This window comes from Giraffa tippelskirchi, chromosome 4 (genome assembly GCF_054371585.1).
Source record: "Giraffa tippelskirchi isolate mGirTip1 chromosome 4, T2T-mGirTip1v1.2.pri, whole genome shotgun sequence".
NCBI lineage: Eukaryota > Metazoa > Chordata > Mammalia > Artiodactyla > Giraffidae > Giraffa > Giraffa tippelskirchi.
In genome coordinates, this window is record NC_137278.1 from 5972971 (window position 1) to 5997501 (window position 24531).

A 24531-nucleotide genomic window follows, 5' to 3' on the forward strand; every position below is an offset into this window, starting at 1 on the left:
CCTGGTGCCGAAGGATGGCGAGAAGGGTGGCGCATTCCCTTTCCAAGCTTGACGTTAGAGCTGAAGGCGAGGCGGCGTTGGTCCAATTCTCTCATTTTACAGATGGGTATATGGGAAGCGTAGGCCTAAAGAGAGGCAGGCCTTATCCCAGGGAGTGGATTTCTATTTTGCCTTGGTGCGTGCTTAAGTCGCTTCAGTCGTGTCCGACTCTTTGCAATCCTGTGGGCGGTAGCCCACCAAGCTCCTCTGTCCATGGGATTCTCCAGGCAAGAATACTGGGGTGGGTTGCCATGCCCTCTTCCAGGGGATCTTCCCCACCTAGGGATAGAACCTGATCTCCTGCATGGCAGGCAGATTCTTTACCGCTGAGCCATCGCGGTTTTGCCTTCTTTCTCAGCCTGTTTGGCACATTTGTGCCTTGTGTGTCCGCAGGGAGCCCATTTTGGGGGGGCAGGTGGCCCAAAGGAGAGAAGCCCCCCCCCCGACCCCGTCCTGGCAGGTAGGGCAGGTCTCTCCGGCCTCCTCTGGCTGCCCCTGAGCCCGCCAGCCCCCAGCTCTCAAGCGGGCAGACACTGCAGGATACCAGTCCCTGAGGAGGGAGGAGGAGAGAGATGGCGCGTGCCAGCCCCGGGGCCCGCTGTGCCCACCCTGGGACGGGGAGGTCGCTCTCCATTCCCAACACGCGGCTCTCTGTGAGGGTGGGGGGATCTCCCTTCCCCCGCCCTCGCTGAGGACTCTCAGCGAGGCTTTCAGTCACCTCTCCCGCCACCCAAGAGGGAGCTATATCATCCCGGTCAGCCGACTCAAGAGGCGCGCGACTCGGGGACCATCTGAAGAGGAGGTCTGGGAGAGGGAAGGTCGGGGAGAGGGGAGGTCGGGGAGAGGGGAGGCCTGGGAGAAGGACTTCGCCGCTCAGGGTCCTCATGTGAGAAAATGGGGCGAAGAGGGTAAGCCTGGGCGTCATTTCTGGGGCGCGCCTACAGCGCCGGGTCCGGCGGCCGCGTGCGGCCGGGAGGTCGCGTCAGGAGCGATGACAGCCGTGTGTCGCGCGGCGGCCGGGGGTCTGGGTGGCGGGGGCGCGCGCGGGGGGAGCGGGGGCGCGCACGCAGGCGCAGGCGCTCACAGCACCCTGGCCGGCAGGTGTCGCGCGGCGGCCCGGGGTCTGGGCGGCGGGGGCGTGCGGGGGGGGGCAAAGAGGGTGCGCGCGGGGAGCGGGGGCGCGCACGCAGGCGCAGGCGCTCACAGCACCCTGGCCGGCAGGTGTCGCGCGGCGGCCCGGGGTCTGGGCGGCGGGGGCGCGCGGGGGGGGGCAAAGAGGGTGCGCGCGGGGAGCGGGGGCGCGCACTCAGGCGCAGGCGCTCACAGCACCATGGCCGGAAGGTGGTGCGCGGCGGCGGCGGCGGCGGCGGCGGCAAGCGCGGGCGCGTGCGCGTGCGGCGCGGGCAGAGCGGGCGAGTGGGCCTGCAGCGCGGCGCTGGGCGGCCGGTGGCGCGCGCTCTTCTGGTGGGCGCGCAGGCCGGCCAGCTGCGAGTAGGCGCTCTGGCACACCTGGCACTTGTAGGGGCGCTCGCCCGTGTGCAGGCGCACGTGGTTGCGCAGCGTGGACGACTGGCTGAAGCGGCGGTTGCAGAAGCGGCACACGAAGGGCTTGTCCAGCGTGTGGATGCGCATGTGCGAGCGCAGGTTGCTGCGCGAGTTGAAGCCGCGGTGGCAGATGACGCAGCGCATGCGGCCGGCGGTGCCCGCTGCCGAGTCCACCGGGTGGAAGTCCTCTGGCCGCGCGGGCGGGGTCCGGGTGCGGGGCGGGCAGGCGGGGAGGAGGAGAGAGAGAGCAGCCTCGTTAGCCTCCTCGAGACCCGCGGCTCGATACCCCCCTCCCCGTACGCCTCTCCGAGGGGCGCCCCTCCCGGGGCTCAGCCGCCTCGGATCATCGATCCGTCGGGGTGACCGTTCCGCAGACTGATCGGGGGCGCCGCACAGGGGTGGGAGGGGGCAGCGAGCGCCCTGACCTGGCATCCGTTAGGATTTGGACTCCAGACCCATGCTGCGAGATCTCGGGGACTTAGTGACTTAGCCTCTCCGGCAAGCCTCAAGTCTCTCATCCAGTACAATGAGAACCTACTTGAAGGCAGGTCACCCAAAGCCAAGTGCTTTGTGACAAGCTGGAGGGATAAGGTGAGGAGGGAGGTGGGTTCAGGATAGAGGGGACCTGTGGCCCATTCATGCTGATGTAAGGCAAAAACCATCACAGTATTGTTAAGTAATTATCCTCCGATTAAAATAAATAAATAAATTTTGAAAAATATTTTTTTAAAAAATGGGAACCTACTACGACCTCACGGGATTATGCACAGCTACACCTGAGTGCGGGTGTGTGCTCAGTCCTCAGTCGTGTCAGATTCTTTGTGACCCCATGGACTGTAACCCGCCAGGCTCCTCTGTCTATGGTATTTTCCAGGCAAGAATACTGGAGTGGGATCTTGCTGAGATGATCATGAAAAAAGCTGATGTCTTCAAAGGTTACTCTATATAAAGCACTTTACCTGCCTAAGCCCAGAGTTGGGAAGTACCAGGCTTATAGTAACAGTCCATAAATGGTAGTAACTGTTATAACTACTCCTCTCCCCGCAAAACCTTTCATTTATTTATCCCACAAATATTTACTGAGTGCCATGTATGTACCAGGGCTTCCCTGGTGGCCTTGATGGTAAAGAATCTGCCTTCAATGCAGAAGACCTGGGTTCGATCCCTGGGTTGGGAAGATCCCTTGGAGAAGGTAAAAGCAACCCACTCCAGTATTCTTGCCTGAAAAATTCCATGGACAAAGGAGCCTGGTGGGCTACAGTCCATGGGGTTGCAAAGAGTTGGGTGTAACTGGGCAACTTTCACTTTTTCAACTATGTACCGGTGAACTGTACTACCTCACTTTTCTCATCCTCAAAATGAAAGTAATGATAACATCACCCCCAAAAGGTTGCTATAAGGATCAGAAAAAATGGTTTGTGAAACATTACAGCAAAGGCTGGATAGACAGTAGTTCCTGAGCCTCAGATTCATCCTTTAAAAATAAAAATGACCAAATATCACAAAGGTTTTATGAGAACCCAAGTGGGATGATACCTATAAAAGGTTTAGCCCAATACTTGGCAGGAAATAGGTCTTGAGCAAATGGTCTCTATCATCATGATCAGTGCCCCCCTCCCAACCAAGAAACACACACGTGCGCACACACACTCTGCTCAGTCTTCATTCAACAGATGCACACTGAGTACCTACTCTGTGCCAGGTCCAGCACCATGGACAGGGCTGGGAGGGTACTTAGACATCATCTTGCCCAACAAACATCCTTCATTTAGAGGTAGGGAAACCAAGCACAGAGCCATTTCCCAAGATTGCACAGCAGAACTGGAATTCAATCCAGTGACCTTACTGCCTGGCCCCTTGCTCCTCTGCCACACCCTGCTTCTCCCTCTACCCAATCTGCCTCCAGACAGTCTATTTTGTCCAGAATCAGAACTGTCTTCCATCCATGCCTGGACCATGGCAGCGGCTCCAGGGGCATCAGCCTCCTTAAACCAGGAAGTGCCATGTGCTTGATGCTGCTGGAGGCAGAACCAAGGTCCCCAGAGGCCAGGAGTTTCCCTGCCAAACACATACACACACCCTCACTCTCTCACTCTCTGAGTTCTGTGGTCCGTTGTCATTGTGGACTCATGGGGACTACCTACCATGCTTGTTCTTTTTCTGCTCCTCCTCCAGTCCGGGCACACCGGGGATCCCCAGGAAGGTGTTGTGTGAATTTCCATACCACACCAGCAGCTCCTGGTCAGGAGGGATCATCTGCAGGGAAGGAGGCAAGTGGAAGTCAGGGAGGCAGAAGCCCCCTGCTCTCCCCTGCCAAGGGGGATGTCCCCTCACAGCCAAGAGGAGCTGTCCTAGCTCCCACCATGGACACGTGGATACAGTTGCAGCCCCAAGAGAGCCACACTGGGGTCCCTTTCTACCAGGCTACCTCCAACAAGCTTCACAGACACAGGAGGCCCTGGGATGCTCTCCCCCTCGGCTTCACTCTGCCCAGGCTTCTCACTGTCTCATCCCAGCTCTGCTGCTAGGACCAGAGCTGTCTCCTGGCCACTCTCCCAAACTGACAACAGTGAGATGGAAACCATGCTGTAAGCAGAAGTAACTGAAGAAGGAAAGCTAGAAAACTTGTCATTTCTCTCCGAGAGGAACCAGAGCCAGAGCCAGCCAGCCCTCGGGTCTGCAGGGCTAAGCCAAATGTCCCCAAGGAGCATGGGCTGCAGGGTGCCCTGTGGTTCTCAGTTACACCCTGTCTGATGGTGTTCTGGAAACATCTCTCAACCAGCACACCCAGGAGGCAGCACCACATCACATACACTTCTCTCCCCATCACAGGGCTCTGTATGACTCCCTGCATATGGCTAAAAAAGAAGCATTCAGATCAATGAATGCTTCTGCCTCCAGAAATACCAGGACACCCAGCCTTAAAAGAGATCTATCTCGCCATGTCATAGATCTATGGTACAGCTTCCCAGGTGGCTCAGAGGTAAAGAATCTGCCTGCAATACAGGAGACGAGGGTTCAATCCCTGGGTCAGGAAGATCCCCTGGAAAAGGAAATGGCAACTCACTCCAGTATTCTTGCCTGGAAAATTCCATGGACAGAGGAGCCTCACAGGCTATAGTCCATGGTTTGCAAACATGTCAGATATGACTTGGGAACTAAACAACGACAAGTCTATGGCAGAGAACTCCACAGTGACAGGGCTCTGCTGCTCCCAGGGGAGGACCTGCCTCAGGGACCTGCCATGGGAGGGCTCTGCAGTGACAATCCAGTGAGGCTGTGGAAGGCTCCCTCCTGAGGTGGTGCTGACCCCGTCCTCTGGGACATCCCAGGGGCCCGCCACCCCTTTGGTGGCAGCCAGTTACTCAAGGTGAAGAACCCTCAGGTCCCAGCCAGGTAGAGCAAAGGAGAGAGGGCAAGGCCCATCACCTCCTGAGGCCTGCACCCCAGAGGAGTGACTCTGGCACCCACCCTGGGGATCACTCTCTGATCGGCCCAGAGAAAGCTGGACACCCGCAGGCGACAGCTGGGTTGTTTTCCTAGTGGGTCCTTTTTGGTTTTTTGGCTGCATCATGTGGCATGTGGGATCTTAGTTCCTGGACCAGGAATTGAACCCATGCCCCCTGTGGTGGGAACCCAAAGTCTTAACCACTGAGGGAAGTCCCTGGGTGAGTCCTCTTTTAGTTGAAGTGAATACAAAAAAATCACAGAGGACTCCATGTAGGCTGTCTGAAATCACTCTAGAACAGACCCTTCTCCTTGGCCCCCAGGGTCACAGAAAAGGCCCCCACCCCTTCCCTTTGGTTCTGGCCTGCAGAACCCTGCCAATCAGAACTATTCTGCTCACCACACTGTGTTCCTCTGGTCTGAGCCAGGAACAACCTCAGACCATCAGAGCCAGCTCTGCCCAACCCTGCAGGGGAGGGAAGCAGGGAGAGGAGGGGATGGGAGAACTGAAGTTCCAGGGGGCCTAGGCAATGTCCATCCTCCGATGATCAGCCTGAGATCCCTGTGCCCCTTTCCAACAGACCCCATGGCCCTTGGGGTGTCATGGCAAGCCACATGGTCAGTGAGTGACAAGGAGCCTGGCAGAGGGTGCCACACCCACTCAGATTGATGGGGTTTAAATATGGAAAGACTAAATGCAGTCTCAGAAGCCAAGGGAAATTAGGCCGTGCCTAAAAGCAGGTAGATGAGAATCTGGCACTGCAGCAAGAGTCCTCGTGGCCTCTGATAGGCATGGCCACTATCAAGGAGGCCAGTAGGTCAGAGCTGGAGGCCCTGCTGGAAAAGCTGAGAGAGGTTCAGTGAACCCCTTAGAAAAGAGGGTGATGGAGCTAAAGTATGCAGGATAAATTCACTGTGAAAGAAGCTGCTGAGAGATGGTGCCGGTGGGCCTTCAGTCCCTGGGTCCCTGGGTGACCTTAGGTGAGCACTCAGCCTTCCTAAGCTGTCTCCTCAAATGAGGGGGGTGGGGAGCATGATCTCTGAGGTCCCCCCAACTCTAAGATGGGTTGTTTTCAGTCACCTCTGACATTGTCCCAGCCCCTGGATTCAATGTTCAGATGACACCAGATCTTTGTACATCAGGAGATGGTACTGCTGAGGGTTCCGGCTCAGGCCCGGGGGTCACACAGATCAGGGTCCACCTGGGTACCCCACCTGCTGAGCATCCCCCTTGGGCAAGTGACCTTCTGTCATCAGTCCTCAGTTTCCTCAACCATAACACAGTGATCACACCTCTGCTGGGCATCCATCTCTGCGGTATTGGGTCCCCCAGTTGTCCCCACAGAGCCTGCAGTGTGGCGAGGGGGGGCCCAGGATGACCGTGGCTTTGCCTTCAGTGACCATCAAAAGCACAGACTGGAGAATTTCCCAGTGGTCCACTGGTTAGGACTTGGCACTTTCACCGCTGAGGGCCAGGTTCAATCTTTGGCTGAAGAATTAAGATCCCGCGTGCCACAAGGCAGAAAAAATGCCAATACCACGTTGGCGCCACTGTGTCCTGGCCCCATCTGCCCTGAGCGGCAGGGAAAAGCCCAGAGGTAGGGTGAGGGGGTGAGCAAGCCCCCACAATGTCTGAAAACTGCATCACCATCTCCAGACTTGTAGTCCAGGAGTCAAATACCTGAGTCAACACCGGCCTTTTCATTTGAACTGACAGTGACAACCCTTATGAAACAGAAAACAAATATAACAGTGACAGCAATCATGGTGATGAATGAGGAGCCAAGAACATCTGGAAATGCATGAATTCTGAAGATTATTATTCAAAATGGTGGTTGGGGATAATATTTTTAAAATAAGCGCTTTAATATTGACTATTTCGACATAAGGCTTAGTCATTTATTTATGGACACGTTTTTCAAATGTGTTAAAATTAATGTTACGCCTGGATTTTAAAAATTAGAACAGTGACACAGACATAAAGGAGCATATTGGGAAAAGTAATTCTCCCACCCAAGATGCCCAGCCATGTTTTCTGGTTTTCTTCAAATCTTTCCTCAGATGGGTTTGCCATTTTGAGACCATGCTTTTTTTAATGCTGATTAAAATTGGCTTATGTCTTCCACATGCTGCATCTGATGTTTTAATAATTAATGAGCACATATTACTTTTATACAAAAAGAATATAGCTGTGTCGGGTCTTAGTTGCAACAGGAGGGACCTTTATTTTTTTCAGTTGCAGCATGTGGGATCTAGTTCCCTAACCAGGGATCAAACCTGGGCACCCTGCACTGGGAGCGTGGAGTCTTAGCCACTGGACCACCAGGGAAGTCCCACAAAAAGAATCGTTTTTAAAGAAAGAAAATCTGTTGAAAAGAACCTGCTAGAATTGACAATGACACACATCCCCAGACAGCAAGAAGTTTCCAGTTTGGGGGAGAATGGATACATGTGTCTGTATGGCTGAGTCCCTTCGCTGTTCACCTGGAACTATCACAACATTGTTAATCGGCTGTACTGCGGTACAAAATTAAAAAGGTTTAAAAATAAAGTAATCAGAACTGATGACATGAGAGTATTTGAGGTTATCCTGGTCAAGAAAAAAAAAGGAAGTGTCCAGCTCTCAAAGCAGCCCTGGCGAAGGCGGCCTCACCTCTCAGAGGCCGGGCACTAAAGGTTCTCTCTACCCATCAGAGCTCCGGGAAACCAGCGGCAGCTCCTGGCCTGGATCTCTGGCCTCTGCCTGCTCCCAGTGACCCCAGAGATGGAGACCAGGAGAACCGAAGAACCGGCAGCCTGTTCCCTGAGATCCTAGTACCGTTGGCCGGAGGTTCCCGGATGGTAATAATAGCCTAAAAGCAAAGAACAGCCATGGTCCTCTGCAGGGACCTCCAGTGCCCTCAGGAGCCCTATTTCTCCTTTTTTTGGGGGGGGTCCACCGCACGGCATGTAGGATCTTAGTCTCCCCACCAGGAATCGAACCCACCCCCCACAGTGGAAGTGTGACGTCTTAACCCTTGGACCGCCTGGGAAGACCCTAGCCGCATTTCTTTCCAGTCAACACTCTGGCCTGGCCCAGCCGGGGCTCTCCACTGGGGCTCGGAGAATGAGAATCAGCTGCTTGTTCACTTTTCTGGAGAGTAGAGACTAACTCAGGACACACAATAAACAAAGCAATTCCCAAAGAGACGAATTCCTCACCGTAAAGTTTGCATCATCAAGACTCTGGGTGAATTTCAGAGCCTGACTCTTTAGTTGATAGATTACATAATCTCCCAACGCATGCTTCTTCACTTTCCCTATCAGCCCAGAAGTTTTGTCCTGACCCATTTCTGAATTTTTATTATCAGTTGAAAACATGTACGGGGTTGGGTTTGTTTCCCTAATATAAATTCATGTCACACCATTGAACATGCTCCCAGGAGGCTCTGATGCCCCCTGCCACTCCCCTGCCCGTGGCGGTACAGAAACCCTCGTCCAGAAGGACCTCGGTGTCATCTGGACGAATATCAATTTCCATTGTACCACAGATGTCCTGACACACCAATTAATAGAGTTGCAACAAATAGCTATTGGCCAGGGAGGTCCCATGGCGCAGTGACCGAGGGCTCCGCCCGGGGGTCAGACAAATTCAAACCACAGCTCAACAGTCTCCCAAGATCCCCCTGAACCTCAGTTTCATCGTCATTAAAATGGGGATAGGGAAAGCCCCAGGCTGAGGGGATGAAAATTGCGAAAATCCTTAGCGTGGTGCTGGCACACAGTAATCATTAATGATGCTTGTTATTAATAATCAAAGTCCCTTAACTGCACCCACCAGTGAGCAAGACTGAAAGGAAAATAGGGCCTGTCCTCATAGAAAAAGAAAGATGGAGAGATGGAGCTGTTGGGCTCTAGGGGAAGAAGTTCAGTAGCCTGGAATGAGAAGAAAAGTCGCAAGAAAGGAAAGAGCCCACGTTTCAGGGCACAGTCCCATGCCAAAACATCAGGAGAGGAAAGCCTGAGAAGTTTCTTCCCAGTTCCCAAATCCAAAATTTGCATAAATTATTCCTAAATACTTTACTTGTGTTGAATTTGGGGGTCAAATTTCTTGCTTCACAGGGCAGCCGGTTTTATTTATCAGTTTTGTTTTTCTGGGAGAAACAGGTCTGTGTGTCTACTTTCGAACCAGCTCCCGTCACCCGGAGAAAGACTTATTCATTAACATGTAGTGCCCATGTGCCATGTGCTGGGCAGTTTCTAGAAATGTCATTTTAAGCACCTGAGGTTACAGTAGATTCTTCTGTGGTAGAAGACAGCAAAGGGAGGAGGGTCCTAGTATAACATGCCGGCAAATCCAGCCAGATGCCAAATCCACCTGGACTGGCTGGCCCCAGAAACCCATCACCCTCGTCTCCATTTGGACGGCCTTCCTTTTGTCTTTATAGAAGATTTCAGAGCCACATTCGTATATTCTGCTTATTTTATGAAGATGCTTCTTTCCATTTTTTTTTTCTTTTTTGCAAGAAACGGGTTACTGTTATGAAATAAACATAGCAGTTCTAGATGACAGGAAGATTGAGAAAACAGGTCATGGCACAGACCCTTCTTGGCTCCCTCACACAAACACAGAACAAACAGCCCCCGTACTCCAGCGGCATCCAGGGGAGTGGCCTGGGGCAGCAGGAATTTCTTCCAGCCGAGCCCTGCTGCATGGCAGTCAGTCACACACACCCAGACGCACAGCTGGTCCGGTAATTGGCATCTGACATTTTGGCGCATCACTTTAAGAAAACTACCACCACACACACAAAAAAAATGTGCCCAACATCACTTGTTTAAAGTAAAATGGGTGATATTTTGTGTTTTCTTATCCCTCACTCCAGCACTCAGCTTGCTAATTCTGTGAAAGCATGGATAGCCAAACTGGTTATATCCACTAACCTAGATCATATACAGGAGGATATATTTTCCTAATCTACTTTCTTCAACGTTTAAAACGTATTTTATTCTGCTTTGTTTTTTTGGCCACTCCGAGTGGTGGCTTTGGGGATCTTAGTTCCCCGACCAGGGACTGAACCCAGGCCCTCAGCAGTGAGAGGGCTGAGGCCTAACTACTGGACCACTAGGAAATTCCCTTCTTTTCTTCAATTTTAATTCCCTATCAAATGTAGATGACTTTTAAAAATCTGATAATCTTAGATTCCTCCGTGGAGATACATCTTAGCCACCTTGCCCTCTGACTCTGAATTTCTGTACAAATGTCTGTTAGTATTTCCTGACTGCTCAGTGCTCAGCCAGTGACCTGAACAGTGAGATGAGACTCCTGTCTCCATAACTGATGCAGTCGGGAGTCCTTTGCTAAAATCACATCGGCATCCTTACCCCGTTTCCTGTATGTGTGAGTGTGTGTGTATATGAGCGTGCACGTGTCTCCGTGGGAGGGATGGAATGAGTGTGTGTCCCCCATCTCATCTGTTTCAGGGTAGCCAGGAAGCAGTGTACAAAGGTTAAGGATGCATGTGAGGTGAGAGGGGGTGCTCTCTGCCAGAAGTGGGGTTCAGCCACACATGAGGCCAATCCTAGGGTTGGCCTTTTTCCAGTAGGGCGGCAGCCCAGCCAACAGTCACAAGAAACACCACCACCCTCAGCCTGGGTCCGGGTCAGTCCTGTCCTCACGCTATCCCATCTCATGCGAACTTCAGTCCAAGAACTGCTCACCTTCCTTTTTTTTTGCACAGCAGGGCTTGTAGGATCTCAGTACTGAGACAGGGATCAAACCTGGGTCTGGCATTGAAAAAGCCGAGCCCTAACCCATGGACCTCTAGGGCATTCCTAACCTCTCTTTACCCCTTCCTGGTCCTCCTCGGGTCCAGCCCTCATTGGGACACACCTCCTGGCCACATCAGGGCCCAAGCAAAGGCCATTCTGTTGCCACCCCTGGGAGATTCCCTGGGGTTTGGTTATTGAGCAACAACTGTCCAGTGGCCCCTCGGAGCCTTAGAAAGATGTGAGGCTCTGAGTTGCAGAAAGAAAATGGACTAAAGGGAGGGGGAATCATTCAGAACACCCCCAAACTCAGCCAAGCCCAGCCCCACCCCAAGAAGCACCGTGCCTCTTCCCACAAGCGTGGGGTCCAGAGGATTGTGGGGGCACAATCCCCCCACTCCCCCCCCACCCCGGGCACAGCACTTGTTGCCAACCTGCCACAGGGAGGCAGGACTGCTCACCCCGTCCTGGGCCAGACACTGGGCAAATTTCCTGCCAAAGGACAAGGTCTTAAGGGGCCCAACAGCCTGGCTGCCTCAGCTACCACCACTTGTGCCATCATCCCATCCCCAAATAGCGTGAGCCTGTCTGCCTCTGCCCAAGCATTTCCCTGCTGGGGACACCTCCTTTCCATCCCCCTTGAACCTCCTGCCCTGGGCCTGGCCAGCTCCTTGCCCCACCCCCACTCCCATCATGGGAAGTGATATATATCTGCCTGCTATCTCTCTCTTTCTGTCTTGTTTGAGAAGCTTCCCTCGCTCAGATATCAATGCTAACATCGCCCTACCCCCACCCCACTCCAATGCCCATAAAAGCTCCTGAGTCTGCCAGTCTACCAAGTGAGACCCAGTAAACTGTAGATGATCACAGAAGCCTTCCTTGCAGATTAAATACATGAGGATTAAATGCGATCATGCTCGTACCGCGTCTAGGAAGAGCCTGACGCCTCAAGTGATGAGGACGTGATAGCTGAGGCTAGAGTTGCGATCCACACCATCCACACGTCACTGGTGGCCCATGCACGCAGGACGACGGGCAATGCACAGCTGAAACACTGCTGACGCAATACCCTCTCTCCCCACCAGATGCTTTCCCTGGATTGCTTTCTCGTGACTTGTTCTCTGCATCTCTGTGGCTTCTCAATCCCAGGACACCCTCATCAGGTATCCCAGGACCTCACTGTTGAGGTGCCCATGACATTCACAATGGCGTACAGTCAAAGGTTCTGTCCTTTCTGATCTGCACCAGGAAGCTTGCCCTGGAGGTCATGCTCCTGGAGACCATGATGCTCGGGCTTCAGTCCTCCAGCCTGGGCAGAGCCAGCTGGGCCAGCATCTTCCCCAACACTCCCCTCTTGCTTCCACCTCAGTCCCTGGACACAACTGCTCTGCACCCCAGCCTGGCTGCACCTCCACTGCCCCCTAAGCAATGATATACGCACTCACCTCAATGGCTTTGTAGAAGATGCTGGTGCCGATCTGGACCACCTCCAGGTTCTGCTCCTGCTCGTTACGGGCGCACTTGATGTAGGTCATCCAGCTTCGGTGGTCCTCCTGGCTGGCGTCAATGAAGTAGCGCACCGTGCCATCCTCATTGAACACCTGGGCGCAGGTAAATCGGGGGTCGGGTGAGGCAGGGCTGTGTGGTGTGTGCTGCCTGGGGCAAGGGCTAGGCCCCACCCCAGGCGCATCCACACATTGTCTCTCTCCAGCCTCCCAACACTCCCAGGAAGTGGACACCACTATCGTCTTGGTTTTCCAGCGGAGGAAAGGGGGGCTCAGAGCAGTCCGGCGACTTGCCTGAGGCCGGCTGGCTAGAAGTGGCCAACAGGGAGTCAGTCTCCAGGGCCCCACAGGCTCCTGCTGCCACGGCCTCCCCACCTCCGGATGAAAAAGGGTCTCCAGGAGATCACTGACCAAAACGGCATCCCCTCCAGCCAGCTCTCCGGGGAAGCAGCGGAGAGCTCTGGCCAGGACCTCAGAGGGGGACACAGAGGAGCCTAGAAAGGGAAGCCTGGCCCACTTGGGGACCTTGGCCTGGCCTCTCTTTGTGGGAGCCACCAAAAGTACTCCAAGATCTACTGGAGCCCAACTTCCTAACCCAGCAACCAGTGGAGAAAGGAACTGCTGGCCCAGGCCTCCAGAGGTGTGGGAGGAGGTGAGGTTAGGAGAGGCCTCGGGGCATCCCTCTGGCCTGTTTCCTCTGCTCCTGTGACTACGTGTAGGATTTGTCCCACTTGGCTCCTTGAGCGTGTGCTGGGAGGGGGCCCGTGGTGGAGAGCCCTGGGGAAGGGAGGGGAAATGACATTAGTGGGTGGGTGCATCAGCCTGCCCTTCTCAAAGGGAGAGCCCCAGGAGGCGGAAGTGCTCTGGGAGTGGCTTTATCCCGTGGTGGTGGTGGGGGAGGGCTTTGTTGGCATCTGGCACTGTTGTAGGGAGGAGAGACAGAAGACCTTGGATGGAAGGTCACTTTCCTTCTGTAAAATGGGTGTAACAACTCATTGGGCTGCTGAGACAATCTGGTGGAATGCAGGCCCAGCACTCAGAAAGCGGACTCCATGCTCAGAAAACGGACTCCGTGCCAGTTTACCAGCATTCCTGTCCGCTGTCATTGCTCCACCTGGTTTGCGAAGCTGATTTCCAGGGAGCACCCTCTCCCTTCATCCTTCCTTCCAGCCATGATCACCCCAAGGCCAGGGTTGGCTCTGAGGGGCTCCCTTTTGCTGCTGCTGGAGTGAGGGGAAATAATGCAGGTGGTGGTGGGGTGGGTCCCAGAGATGGCTCTCCAGGTCTCCAGTGGGACCCTGGGCAAGGCACATGACCTCTCTGGGTCTCCCTGGTGAAGTGCTCCCAAAGGTTCGCAGGAGGAGAGAGCCCTCCCCTTACGATTTGGGGAGGAACCTCCAGACATCAGGCAGGTGTAGGAATCCACCTCAGGGACCAGTCATGGCCCAGCACAAAGTGCCTACAGCTTCCAGCAAGGGAGCAACCAGCCGTGCAGGTCAGGCAGGCCGCCAGGGCCCCATCCACATCCCATACCCCACAGTCCACGCTGCTCTCCACCCCCTGCCCCCCGCTCGCCCCCCCCCGCCCCAGGACCCAGCGACCCTGCCTACCTCCCACATGAGGTTGTTGTTCTTGCAGATGTCCACGTGCTCCGGAGCGATGACGCGGCCAGTGAAGGGGCCCATCTCAGTGCCGGCCTTGATCCACGTCTTGGAGAAGATGCCGAGGCCCTCGCCGGGGATGGAGCTCTGCGCGATGATCACCTCCGCCGGCAGTACCAGGCTGGACAGCTTCTGAACCTCTGTGGCCGCCAAGCAGAGGGACTGGGTCAGAGCAGCAGGCAGGGAAGCCAGCTCTTCCCCCGAGGGGTGGAGGCTCAGCAACCCGGAGAGCCTCCGAAAGCAAGAAGTGCCTTTGGGATTCATTTCTAGGAGGATTTTCTTGTGTTTGTTTTTGTTTTGGGTCTCTCCACGAATTCTCAGAACATCCACAACCGCCCCTCCCCTCCACTTCGGCCAAGTTTAAGAACTGCTGGGCCGACGGCAGTGCAGGCCTTAACCAATGAGTAAACTGAGGCCCGCTCCCACGAGGAGGTGACGGCCCAGCCAAGATTCTTTCGCCTGGCTCGGGTTCTGGGCGGTTCTCCCTTGGCTCCGCGCGCGTTGTGCTCTGCGGCACCGAGCGCAGGGCACGGTCGGAGGACCCGGGGCTCGGCCACGGGCTCTGACTCCGCTCCGGGTGCGCCGACCGCGCTGAGAAAGGAACTCGGGCTTTTGAGGCGGAGGAGACTCAAAAGAAACAGGGGCGGCGGCGGGCCGTGTTTCACGTTTTTGGGGTGACCCTGGGCGCGCCCGGGTTCCTCGCTGCCCGGCGAGATACGGGGGTGCCAGGGAGGGCAGTACCCGGACCTAGGCGAGCAGCGAAGTCGCCTCTCCGGGTGGGCAAGAGCCGGGGCGGCCCGCAACCCCCCCGGGGGGGTGGTACTCCTGCCTTGGCCGGGCAGCCGGGGTGGGAGCGGCGAGGCGCACAGGGGCGGCCTTCATGTCTTACAAGGTTCCCCTCTAAGCTACCTGGGAAAATACCCGGCGAGCGGGCCGGCTGAAAGGGGGGGGTTAAACGGTGTCCGTTGCAGCGCGGCCGGCAATTTGTCACGCTGTTAAAGTGATCGCATTCATTCGGCTCCATTCGAAAGAAATTGCTAATTCTAAATTCATTAGCCCTGGAAGAATGCTGTAGCAGTAAATTGTAGCTCAATGCGGAGGGGACTTGTTTAAAAGGGGCCGAGGAATTCCCCTTACAAAAAGCGGGGATTAGACGGTTGACATAGCGTGAATGGAAGTGGAATTAGTCTGCACGGTAAATTAAGAGAGGAACAGAAATCGTAAAGGGGGAAAAGGGGGCGACGCTCAGAGATGCCAGCGCCGAGGAAAGATATTGTTTGCGCGTTGATGAATGAGGAGTAAGAACTTGAGACATCTTAAAGAAAAGAAACTTTTCTCCCTCTCTCTTTCTCTCCCTCGCTCTCTCTCCGCCGCTTTCTCTCCCGTCCGCCCTCCCTCCGCCCCCTCCCCAGCCCCCGCTGCCTTTTAAAGTTCTTGGTTTAAGTGGGAACTCTCGCGGGTCAAGCCCAAGTTAACTAAATGAATTTAAAACCCCTTCTTTTTGAGTCAACTGCTATTACACGCCTAGTAAGGCTTTAAATGCCGGGAACCCGCCGGCTCAAAGGGGTGAGGGGCGGCTGGGGAAGCGCGGGGGCGGCGGCCCCGGCAGCCGGAGCGCCCAGATCTCCGACTCCGAGCCGCGCGCTGTGGAGGCGCCCCCCACCATCCCAGCCCGCCCGTCCGCCCGGGCTTGGCTGCTTGCGCCCTGGCTCGGCTTACGGGAAACTGAGTCACGGGCCGCGTCTGGAACGCCAGGATGGGCACGAGCGGCTGCCACCGCCCTCTGGTCCCCGCCGAGGCCCGCGCGTGTGGGCCCAGGAACCAGGCGGCTGCGGGGAGAGAGGGATGCGATCGGCCCCGACGGCGCGACTCACCGCCCGAGAAGGACTGCGCCAGGACCTCGGCGGTGAAGGCGGTCTTGGGGCTGGCGTGGTGGCTCTTGTCTTCGAAGAGCTGCTCGCCCAGCACGTTGCGCCAGCGGCCGTACAGGAAGCTATGCAGGATGTCGGAGGTGATGACCTCGGCCAGCGCCAGCCCCGGCGCCTTCAGCCCGGTCTTGAGCACCAGGGCCTCCGCCGGGAGCACGGAGCCCATCATGGGCGGCCCGGGGCTCGCCGGCGCCGAGGACGGAAGGACGGACGGACGGACGGCCGAGGCGGGGGATGTGGTGGGCGAGCCGGGGGGAGCCCAGGAGCGGGAGAAGAGGGCTGTGATGGGGAAGGAAGAGGGGCAGGAGGAACTGGGAGGGAAGTGAACGAGGGGGAGCGAGGCAGAAAGGCAGAGGGAGACGAGAAATGTGCAGCGATGGCAGAGGCGGCGCGGAGGGCTGGAGAGCCAGGGGTGGAGGCGGAGGCGGGGGCGGGAAGGCGGGGGCGGGCGGTGCGGGGTGGGTGGGAGGCGGGTGGCTGCAAGGAAACGGGCGGCGAGGGGCTCTCCGCCGCGCGCTCGCCTCTCACACACCCGGCCCGGACGGTCTTCCCCTTGGCAAAAAATCTCAGCGCCTTTATAGGAGCCGCAGTGACCCTCCTAATTGGTTATTAATGACCCCCTGACGTCGGAGGACAGACTTGTTGTACCCGGCCCAGACTCGAGGAGCCTTCGCCGCCAGAGCTCAAGGGGGCGGGGGCGCTCGGCCACTCGGATCGGTCCCCCCCTGCGCTCCTCCTGCCCCTCCCCGGCCCTTCCACCCCCACCCCCGCCCCACTCCCGCCCCCCGCTTCTTTCTCCTCCTCTCCCCGTGGGAAGCGCCGGGCCGGGAAGGAGGCTCGGCCCGCGGCGAAGAGAGGAGGGGGGCGGATCAGGGCAGGGGGCGCAGCGAGGCTCGCTCGGACTCCAGGGACCAAGACTAGGCAGGAGGAGACGCCTGCCCTCCGGCCCCGCGCTCACCCACGATCCCAGGCCGGATCTGCGCTCGGCATCCCGGCCGCGCCAGCCCGCCACTCACCTCCCCTGCGCTCCCTGCCGGGTGCCGCGCTCTCCCCTCGATCCACGCCCCAGACTGTGGTAGTCGCCTCGGAGCCAGCCGGCCCGGCGCAGGCCCGCGCTGAACTCCTGCGCAGACGGCGCTGCGGAGGCCGGCGCTTCGCTTCAAACGGGCCTCTGCAACCGCCGGGCCGGCTGCCGGTAGCCGGTTGCGAAACTCCTCTCTGAGCGGAGAGGGCTGCGGGGCGGAGCTGCGGCCGCCGTCGGGGCTGAGGCTGGCCCGAGACGGCTTCGCGGGAGACATCTGCCGGTCCTAGGGGGGCTAGATCGGGGTTGGGAAGGGCAGACCTGCAGACCGAAATTTGCGGGTCGCTTGGCAAAGGCTTTTTCCTGACGGATGCAGGGAGATCGAAAGAGGTCCCCGGAGCATCGCCAGTGCGAGCGGCGGTGCCCAGGAGCGAACGCTCTCGGCATCTGCAGGGAGCTCCCTGGGGCCGGGCCGCGCTGGCTGCGCCCTTGGCTAGAGGCTGGAGATCCTTGGCTCCTTCAGTTTAGCTGCGACCTAGGGAAGCCCGCCAGCGTCGTGCACCCCTTCCTGCCTCCTCTCTCTCTCTCTTCTGGCCTCCCACTTCACTCCCCCACTCCCTACTTGCTTCCCCACCCCACTTCAACCTCACCCGGCCAGCAGACTTTCTTCACGAAGGTTCCAAGGCTTCCTGGAGGGCCAGCACAGTGTCTCTCGGGAGACGGGGAGCCGGGAACCAGAGCGGGAAGGCCACCGCTAACCTGCGGGCTTTGCTGCCGCCCGGGGGTTAGTCTCAAGTCCCACCCCGCCCCCCAGCCCCAGACGAGGGATGGGGAGCACCGAGGGCACCCCCATCTGCTGAACTCTGCACCTTCCCCACCAATGTCAGATTCCAATAACCGGTTTTCTGGACCTTCAAGCCAGTGCCTTGGGCTCACTGGTGAGCTGGAGGGATGGGGCACTCCCCCGCCCCCACACACACCCAGGCCTTGTCCTCAGAGAGGGGACTTAGGCAGAGGAGCAGGGGGGCCTGGTTTCCTACAAGGAGTACTGTCTTCGTGCCCCTTGGCAAAGAGCTCCCTTCACAGCGGGGTTCCGTCTTTGCTAAGCCAGCCCCGCACCTGGCGGCCAGGGACAGACTAAGACACACCCGGTTCGGGCCAGTGGTCTCCTGTCATCCCGGGCTCCGCATCGGGGCAGAGAGTCATGAAGGCGGGAACCATCATTCTTCAGAGCCAGGGCCTAAGGTCACTTCGAGTCTGATGCCCCAGGGGAAGCCGCACTGGGCAGCAGGGGCGACCTTCGGGCGTGGCGCCAGCAGAGGGCAGCGCGGCGGAGGAGCTAGCTGCAGCCCTCCGGTTAGGGTCCCGGGAACCTCGACTTTCTTCCAGACGTCGCCAGACAGCCACACTGGCTCTGGCTTGAGCCGAGAGGTGGACTCCGGAGTCCGGGCGTGGGAGCCTCCCCCGTGCCTGGGTCTCTGTTTCTAGGAAGACTCGGTGGAGAGCAAGATGCGCCCAGGATGGAGGCGACTACGCCGTCGGGGAGAGCCCCCAGGAGCCGCAGCCAAGCTCAGCGAGCGCCTCCGGGAGACAGCGGCGGATCGAGGCCTGCTGTGCGCCCTTGGGACGGCCCTTCTTCTCTCTGAGCCTCGGTGTCCCTGTGTGTGCAATGGTTTGGGTTGGACTTTGTGAACTGAGGCTTCGTGCCTTGTGTCTCTCTGGGTCAGGTCACTTTCCAATGAATACCCTGTGAAATTTCGCCGATTCCAGGGGCCACACTCCACCGAGACAAGTCTGTGCGGTCCCTCTGTCCTAGGTTGCAGCATTTAGGTCCTGGACCTTCTTGGCTCGGGGTCAGAAGATGAAGTGATGGAAGGTTCGGACTTCAGCCAGGGAGCCCTATTCCCTTCGCCTGCACCCGCGAACCCAGAGAGCAGTGCTGTGGGTGGGGCGGAGGCGGAGCGGCCCGGGAGGATCTCCACCGCGAGCTCACATTTCGTGCCTCGGGTCTAGCCGCCCACCCATCCGACCGCGCCCCAGTCTCAGGGCCCCTGGAACTGGGGAGCAAGGCCCCCGCGCTTGCATCTCCCCTCGCTGAGATTGAGAGGGAAAGCCCTGCGTTTCCCGAGGTTTCTCCGCGGATGAACCGAGTCCTTTTCCGGGGGTCCCAGGCGCGGAGTATGCCCGCGCCAAGCCCCCTCCCCTAGCCCCGGCCCTGCCTGAACTCGCAGGCCCGGGCCCCACCCACCCCCACCTCCACCACCTCCGCCCTCGCGCCCACGGGCCGCCGCTCCGAGATCTCTTTAATATTCATGGGCGTTAATAGAGAGGCCCCCAGTATATCGGTCCATTGTGGGAGGCTCGTAGGGCTTGAATAGGCCCCGGCCCCCTTTCTTCGGCGCAGCTTCCCGAGGGGCCGGGCCAGGAGTGAATGGCCCTGCTTCCCGCCCCGCGCCCCCTCCCCCTTGCGGGGACAACATCTTTATCCCCGTCGTCGCCGCCGCCGCCGCCGCTGCCGCCCAGGCCCCCATTCACGCGGCCCGGGCTCCGGGCGGAACGAATCAATCGGCCGCGGTTCTTCGGAGGTCATCCTCATAGCCCGGGGTCCCCCCTTCTCCGGGCGCCCACGGGAGTGGAAAGAGGGAGGCGGCGGCGGGCAGGCCGACCCCACGGACTGAGGGGCACTGGGCGGGCGGGCGGGTGGGGCAGTGGCCATCGGGGCAGGTGAAGCGGGATTTGGCGCCCCGCGGCCGCTGGAGGCCGGCTGGTGATTTCTACTTGTTGACCCGCGCTGGACGGATCGCAGGGAGAACCGGGGCCACGGCCCGATTCCAGAGACCCGTCCTACCTCCCCTCGAGGCACCCGCAGGAGACCCTTCGGGTGCGGTGGCCGCATCTGCGAGGCCCAGGGCACGGGGTGGGAGGGGGGCCGCCTAGGGCTCCCCAGGCCCCGCGTCTCCGCCCGGAAGCCACTTTCGTTCTCACCGGTGCGCTCAGATCTGGTCTGCGCTCTTCCCGGGGCGTTCGGAGGAGAAGCCTGTCTCCCGGCTTCCGCGCCCTCTTTCGGCGGCCCGGGTCCGGAGTGGAGGGGGCGCTCGTATGTCAGGCGGGGCCGCGGCGCACGGGTTCCCGCCCCTCCCGCCCCGCCGGCCTTAGGCACAGAAAGGAGCCCATTGTCCGCCGGGAAATACATTTTTTGGGGGCCGAGTGAAAGCCCGTCTTTCTTTTGAACTTTTGAAGAGGGTCTTCTGCCTCGCCCCTCGGAGGGAGAGATTTGTCCCCACCTCCCGGGGGCCCCGCGCGCCTCCTCCTCCCGAAACATCTGCCAGGGGAAAATCCACCCTGGAGGGCAGCTCGCCTCGCTCTAAGCCCCGCGAACTCATTAAAAAGATATTAGCGGCGGGGGCAGGGCCCGCGCAGGTATCGATCGGCCAGAATGAGCCGGAGGAAGAGAAGACGAAGAATGCGGACCCGCGGCGCCCAGGCCGCTTACCCCGGTCCCCCGGCCCCCTGCGCTGCAGCCCCGAGGCGGGAGTGGGGCCCCTGCGCGGTCCGCGCGTCCGGCGGTCAGCGTGTCCGGCTGCCTCTGGCGGCTCCTCGCCCCCTCCCCGCCCCTCCTCGCCCCCTCCCCGTCCCTCTTCGTCCCCTCCCCCGCCCCTCCTCGCTCGCACGTGGGTTCCCGTCTCCTCCCGCCACGTCCCTGCTCCGCCAGGTCTCCGCAGCCGTCGCGCGCCCCCATCCACGTCTCGCCTTCTCTCCCGCTCCGTCCCTGGAGCTCTCTCCTTTTTCTCCTGCGCTCCGGCCACCCCTCCGGCTTCCTCACACCCTTTGGGCTTCCTCCTCCCACTTCTCTCTCCTGCTGAATCTCAGTTTCTCTGGTCCCCAAGCCCGCGGGGCCTAAGGAAATCCCTTCCTCGCCTGGGGCCCGTGCGCCCTCTCCCCGGTTCCCGCAGGCCGATTCGGGGTTCCGGAAGGCGTCCCCGCTCGCGCGCGCAAAGGAGCGACGCTGCGGAGGTGGGGTGGGGGGCGCGGGCAGCAGAAACGGTTTCAATAGACGTGACTCAGGCTGGCTAGCGCGGGGCTGTCGGGCAGAGTGGCGGCCTCAGCGCTGCAGTGAATAGGGACAGCTCCCCCCACCTCCAATCTAATTAGCCTCCGTGGCTGCGGGGAGACAAAGGCGCGCCCCGGGGGCTCCCACGTCGAGCGCCGTCATCTGTGCCCAGGCCGGCAGGTGACTGGCACGCGAGTCTCTCTGGGCGCGGAGGCCCGGGTGCCCCCTCCTCTACGCCTCCTGGAACCTTCCCCCCGCATCGCCCACGCCCGGAGCCTCCAGGCCCGCGGTTGGCAGCGCGGAAGTCCTGGCAGATCGATGCGGCGGGGCTGAGGGGTGAGGCAAGTGGGCAAACTGGAACTCCAGGAGGGGCGCGGCAAGGCACAGGCTTTGGGAGATACAGTCGGGCAGAGATGGAGAGAGACCGAGGCAAAGAAAGGCCGAGAAGTATCCAGATAAAATTTAGTCTGAAACTTTGGAAATCCAAGGACGCAGAGAAAGGAAGGAAGGGGAGGCAGGGATTCCAAAAGAGCCTGGGGCTTGGGGAGATTTCTCAGAGTCAGAGAAATGGTGGAGAGGCAGGAATGGGGGTGCCTGGAACACAGAGACTGGGGTACAGGGAGAGGGGTTGAGGAAGGCAGACAGGAAGGATGAAGGGAGCAGGCTGGGGGGCGGGGTAAGTGGGAGGTAAGTGGTACCCTTCTTTTCTCCAGGCCCTCCAGCCTGGCCCCTCACCAGCTTTCAGCCCCTCCTGTGCACCTAGGACCAGCCAGAAAGAAGGGTCCCTGACTCACTCACACCCCCTTCTTTCTCCAGAGGCACTTCCTCCACCATCTCTGCGCCCTTGCACCTGCTCACCTCTGGGTTCACAGCCAGGTGATCAGACTGGGAGCTCCTGGAAGGCAGAGACCTTGTCTGGATCTTCCTTGGTCTCTGGGGTCAGCTCTGGGGCTTAACACACAGCAGATGCTCAGCCAGGGAAAGAATGACGAATGACGGGGGTGGATGGAGGCAAGATGGTGTTCAGTTCAGTTCAGTCGCTCAGTCGAGTCTGACTCTTGGCGATCCCATGGACTGCAGCACGCCAGGCCTCCCTGTTCATCACCAACTCCCGGAGTTTACTCAAACTCATGTCCATTGAGTCAGTGATGCCATCCAACCATCTCATCCTCTGTCGTCCCCTTCTCCTCCCACCTTCGATCTTTCCCAGCATCAGGGTCTTTTCAAATGAGTCAGCTCTTCGCATCAGGTGGCTCAAGTATTGGAGTTTCAGCTTCACCATCAGTCCTTCCAATGAATATTCAGGACCGATCTCCTCTAGGATGGACTGGTTGGATCTCCTTGCAGTCCAAGGGACTCTCAAGAGTCTTCTCCAACACCACAGTTCAAAAGCATCAATTCTTCAGCGCTCAGCTTTCTTGGTATGTACAAATTCAAAGGACCACAAGGCCTCTGAACTTTCTCACCTTCTCTGGGGGCATGAGGAAGCCTCTGTGTCCCAGCAAAGTGGCATCTAGGGACCTCCAGGTGCTATTGAGCCAGCATAGCCAACAGGATAGGGCATCCCAGATCCTTGGAACCCTGGGCCCCAGTTAGGATGTTAGGGAGGAAACATCAAGGCCCAGTCTTGGATGCTCCCACCTGGGTAGACACGAGGCAGTGGGATGTGTGTCCTCAGACCCAAGAGGCTGAGCCAGAGGGACCCACTACTGGAGGCCAGGCCTGCTCCCGCTCATCCTAGCTGGAGCCTCAGACTCCCTGGTCCTCCCTGCCTCCAGTCCTGTATCTCATCCACAGAGAGATGCCCCTCCCGTAGCATCCGATCATCATTGCTGTCCTAGCTCCAAAACTGTCCACAGCATGGAGTATAAAGTGGTGAGGGCTGCTGCCCTCTGAGAGCTTCTTTTGCGCCTCTGCGGCCCTGGGTCAGGCAGGCACAGAGGAGACTGTGAAGAGGTCATGTGGCAACTCTGCAAGGGAGGTTTCCACAGTCACCCCATCCTACAGCAGAGGAAATGGAGGCTGTGCAGGAGTAGTGGATACTCTCCAAGCCTGGACCCTTCCCTTCTATGCCTTCCTTGCTCTCTGCAGCCAGCGAAGAAAGCCCTCAGGGTGGTATCATCATATCCGTGTATAAGCCCGCATATGAGCCAGGGAAGAAAGCCCTCCATGTGCCCCCATGCTCAGGACTCTAGATGCATCAGAAAATGGATGTTCAACTGGACTGAATAGGTTTTTTTTTTTTTTAAGTCTTTTTATTTTGTATGGGGTATAGCCAGTTGACAATGTTGTGATAAAAAAAAAAATAAAAAAATAAAACAAAAAAAATCCCATAAAATAAAAGAATAAAGAAAAAAAGAAAACAAAAACATACACACACAAAGAAAACAATGTTGTGATAGTTTCAGGTGAACAGCGAAGGGGATCAGCCATACACATACATGTATCCATTCCTCCTAAACTCCCCTCCCATCCAGGCTGCACATAACATGGAGCAGAGTTCCCTGTGCTATACAGTAGGTCCTTGTTGGTTGTCCGTTTTAAATTGGATGGAGATTTTTCTTAATGTTAGGCTCATGTATATCCTCCCACCCCTCCTCCTCTTTTCTGATGGCAGACTTTGGGCAATCAGGAAAAACAAACTCGCCTGAAGACCAGTTAAACAATGTGTCTGCTGTGTGCTCAGTCATGTCCAACTCTTTGTGATCCCATGGACCATAGCCCACCAGGCTCCCCTGTCCATGGAATTCTCCAGGCCAGAATACTGGAGTGGGTTGCCATTTCCTCTTCCAAAGAAGGTACAGTTACAATGAAAGGAAATGTGCTGCTCCAGGTATCCAGGGCTTCCCTGCTGGCTCTGCTGGTAAAGAATCCACCCAAAATGTAGGAGACCTGGGTTCGATCCCTGGGTTGGGAAGATCCCCTGGAGGAGGGCATGGCAACCCACTCCAGTATTCTGGCCTGGAGAATTCTGGGGACTGTATAGTCCACGGGGTCGCAAAGAGTTGGACATGACTGAGCGACTTTCACTTTCAGATATCCAGTAAGTCAAAAATTGGATTTTTTTCTGGAAGTTTCTGGACACCCCAGTCTCTCAGACCATCATGTATTTTTTTTTTATTTATTTATTTTCAAGTTTTTTTGGTTTTTTTTTGGTTGTGGACTGTTTTTACAGTCTTCACTGAATTTGTTACAATACTGCTTCTGTTTTCTATTTCGGTGCTTTGACTCCGAGGCATGTGGGATTTTAGTTTCCGGACCAGGGATTGAACCCCCACCCCCTGCACTGGAAGACAAAGCCTTAACCACTGGACAGCCAGGACAGTCCCTCATGTATCATTTAAATTAAAATGTTTAATGCATGCCCACAGGGTGCCAGGCTGGACCTGGAGACCGAGTGAGGGTTGTCATGTCCTGCAGGGTCAGCCTGGCCCTGGTGGCTTCTGGTTCCAGAGACTTTGGTTCAAGGTTATTTAGTTCAACCAGCATCTAAGGAGCACCTGCGCTGCCCCAGCCCTGTCCAAGCACTGAGAGGCTGAAGAGGACCCAGCTGGTTTCTACCCTGAGTATGTTGATGCTTCCTGAG

General features: G+C 57.6%; 1 protein-coding gene across 1 annotated transcript; it reads right to left on the reverse strand.

The window, feature by feature from the left end:
* Positions 1-1359: 1359 nt before the first annotated feature.
* Positions 1360-16042, reverse strand: PRDM12 (PR/SET domain 12). The gene is made up of 5 exons (XM_081594800.1): positions 15820-16042; positions 13895-14085; positions 12225-12380; positions 3729-3840; positions 1360-1772 (listed from the first exon to the last, which is right to left on the reverse strand). The coding sequence occupies exons 1-5, from the start codon at positions 16040-16042 to the stop codon at positions 1360-1362; spliced, it is 1095 nt and encodes a 364-aa protein (XP_081450926.1).
* Positions 16043-24531: the final 8489 nt, after the last annotated feature.

Bases quoted from the DNA above. Each gene is read 5' to 3' on its own strand.
- PRDM12 (XM_081594800.1), bottom strand. From the start codon at position 16,042: ATGATGGGCTCCGTGCTCCCGGCGGAGGCCCTGGTGCTCAAGACCGGG. The intron at 14,086-15,819 runs GTGAGTCGCGCC...TGGCGGCCACAG, and splicing joins GGCGCAGTCCTTCTCGGGCG to AGGTTCAGAAGCTGTCCAGC. The intron at 3,841-12,224 runs GTGAGTGCGTAT...CCTTCCCTGCAG, and splicing joins TCTTCTACAAAGCCATTGAG to ATGATCCCTCCTGACCAGGA.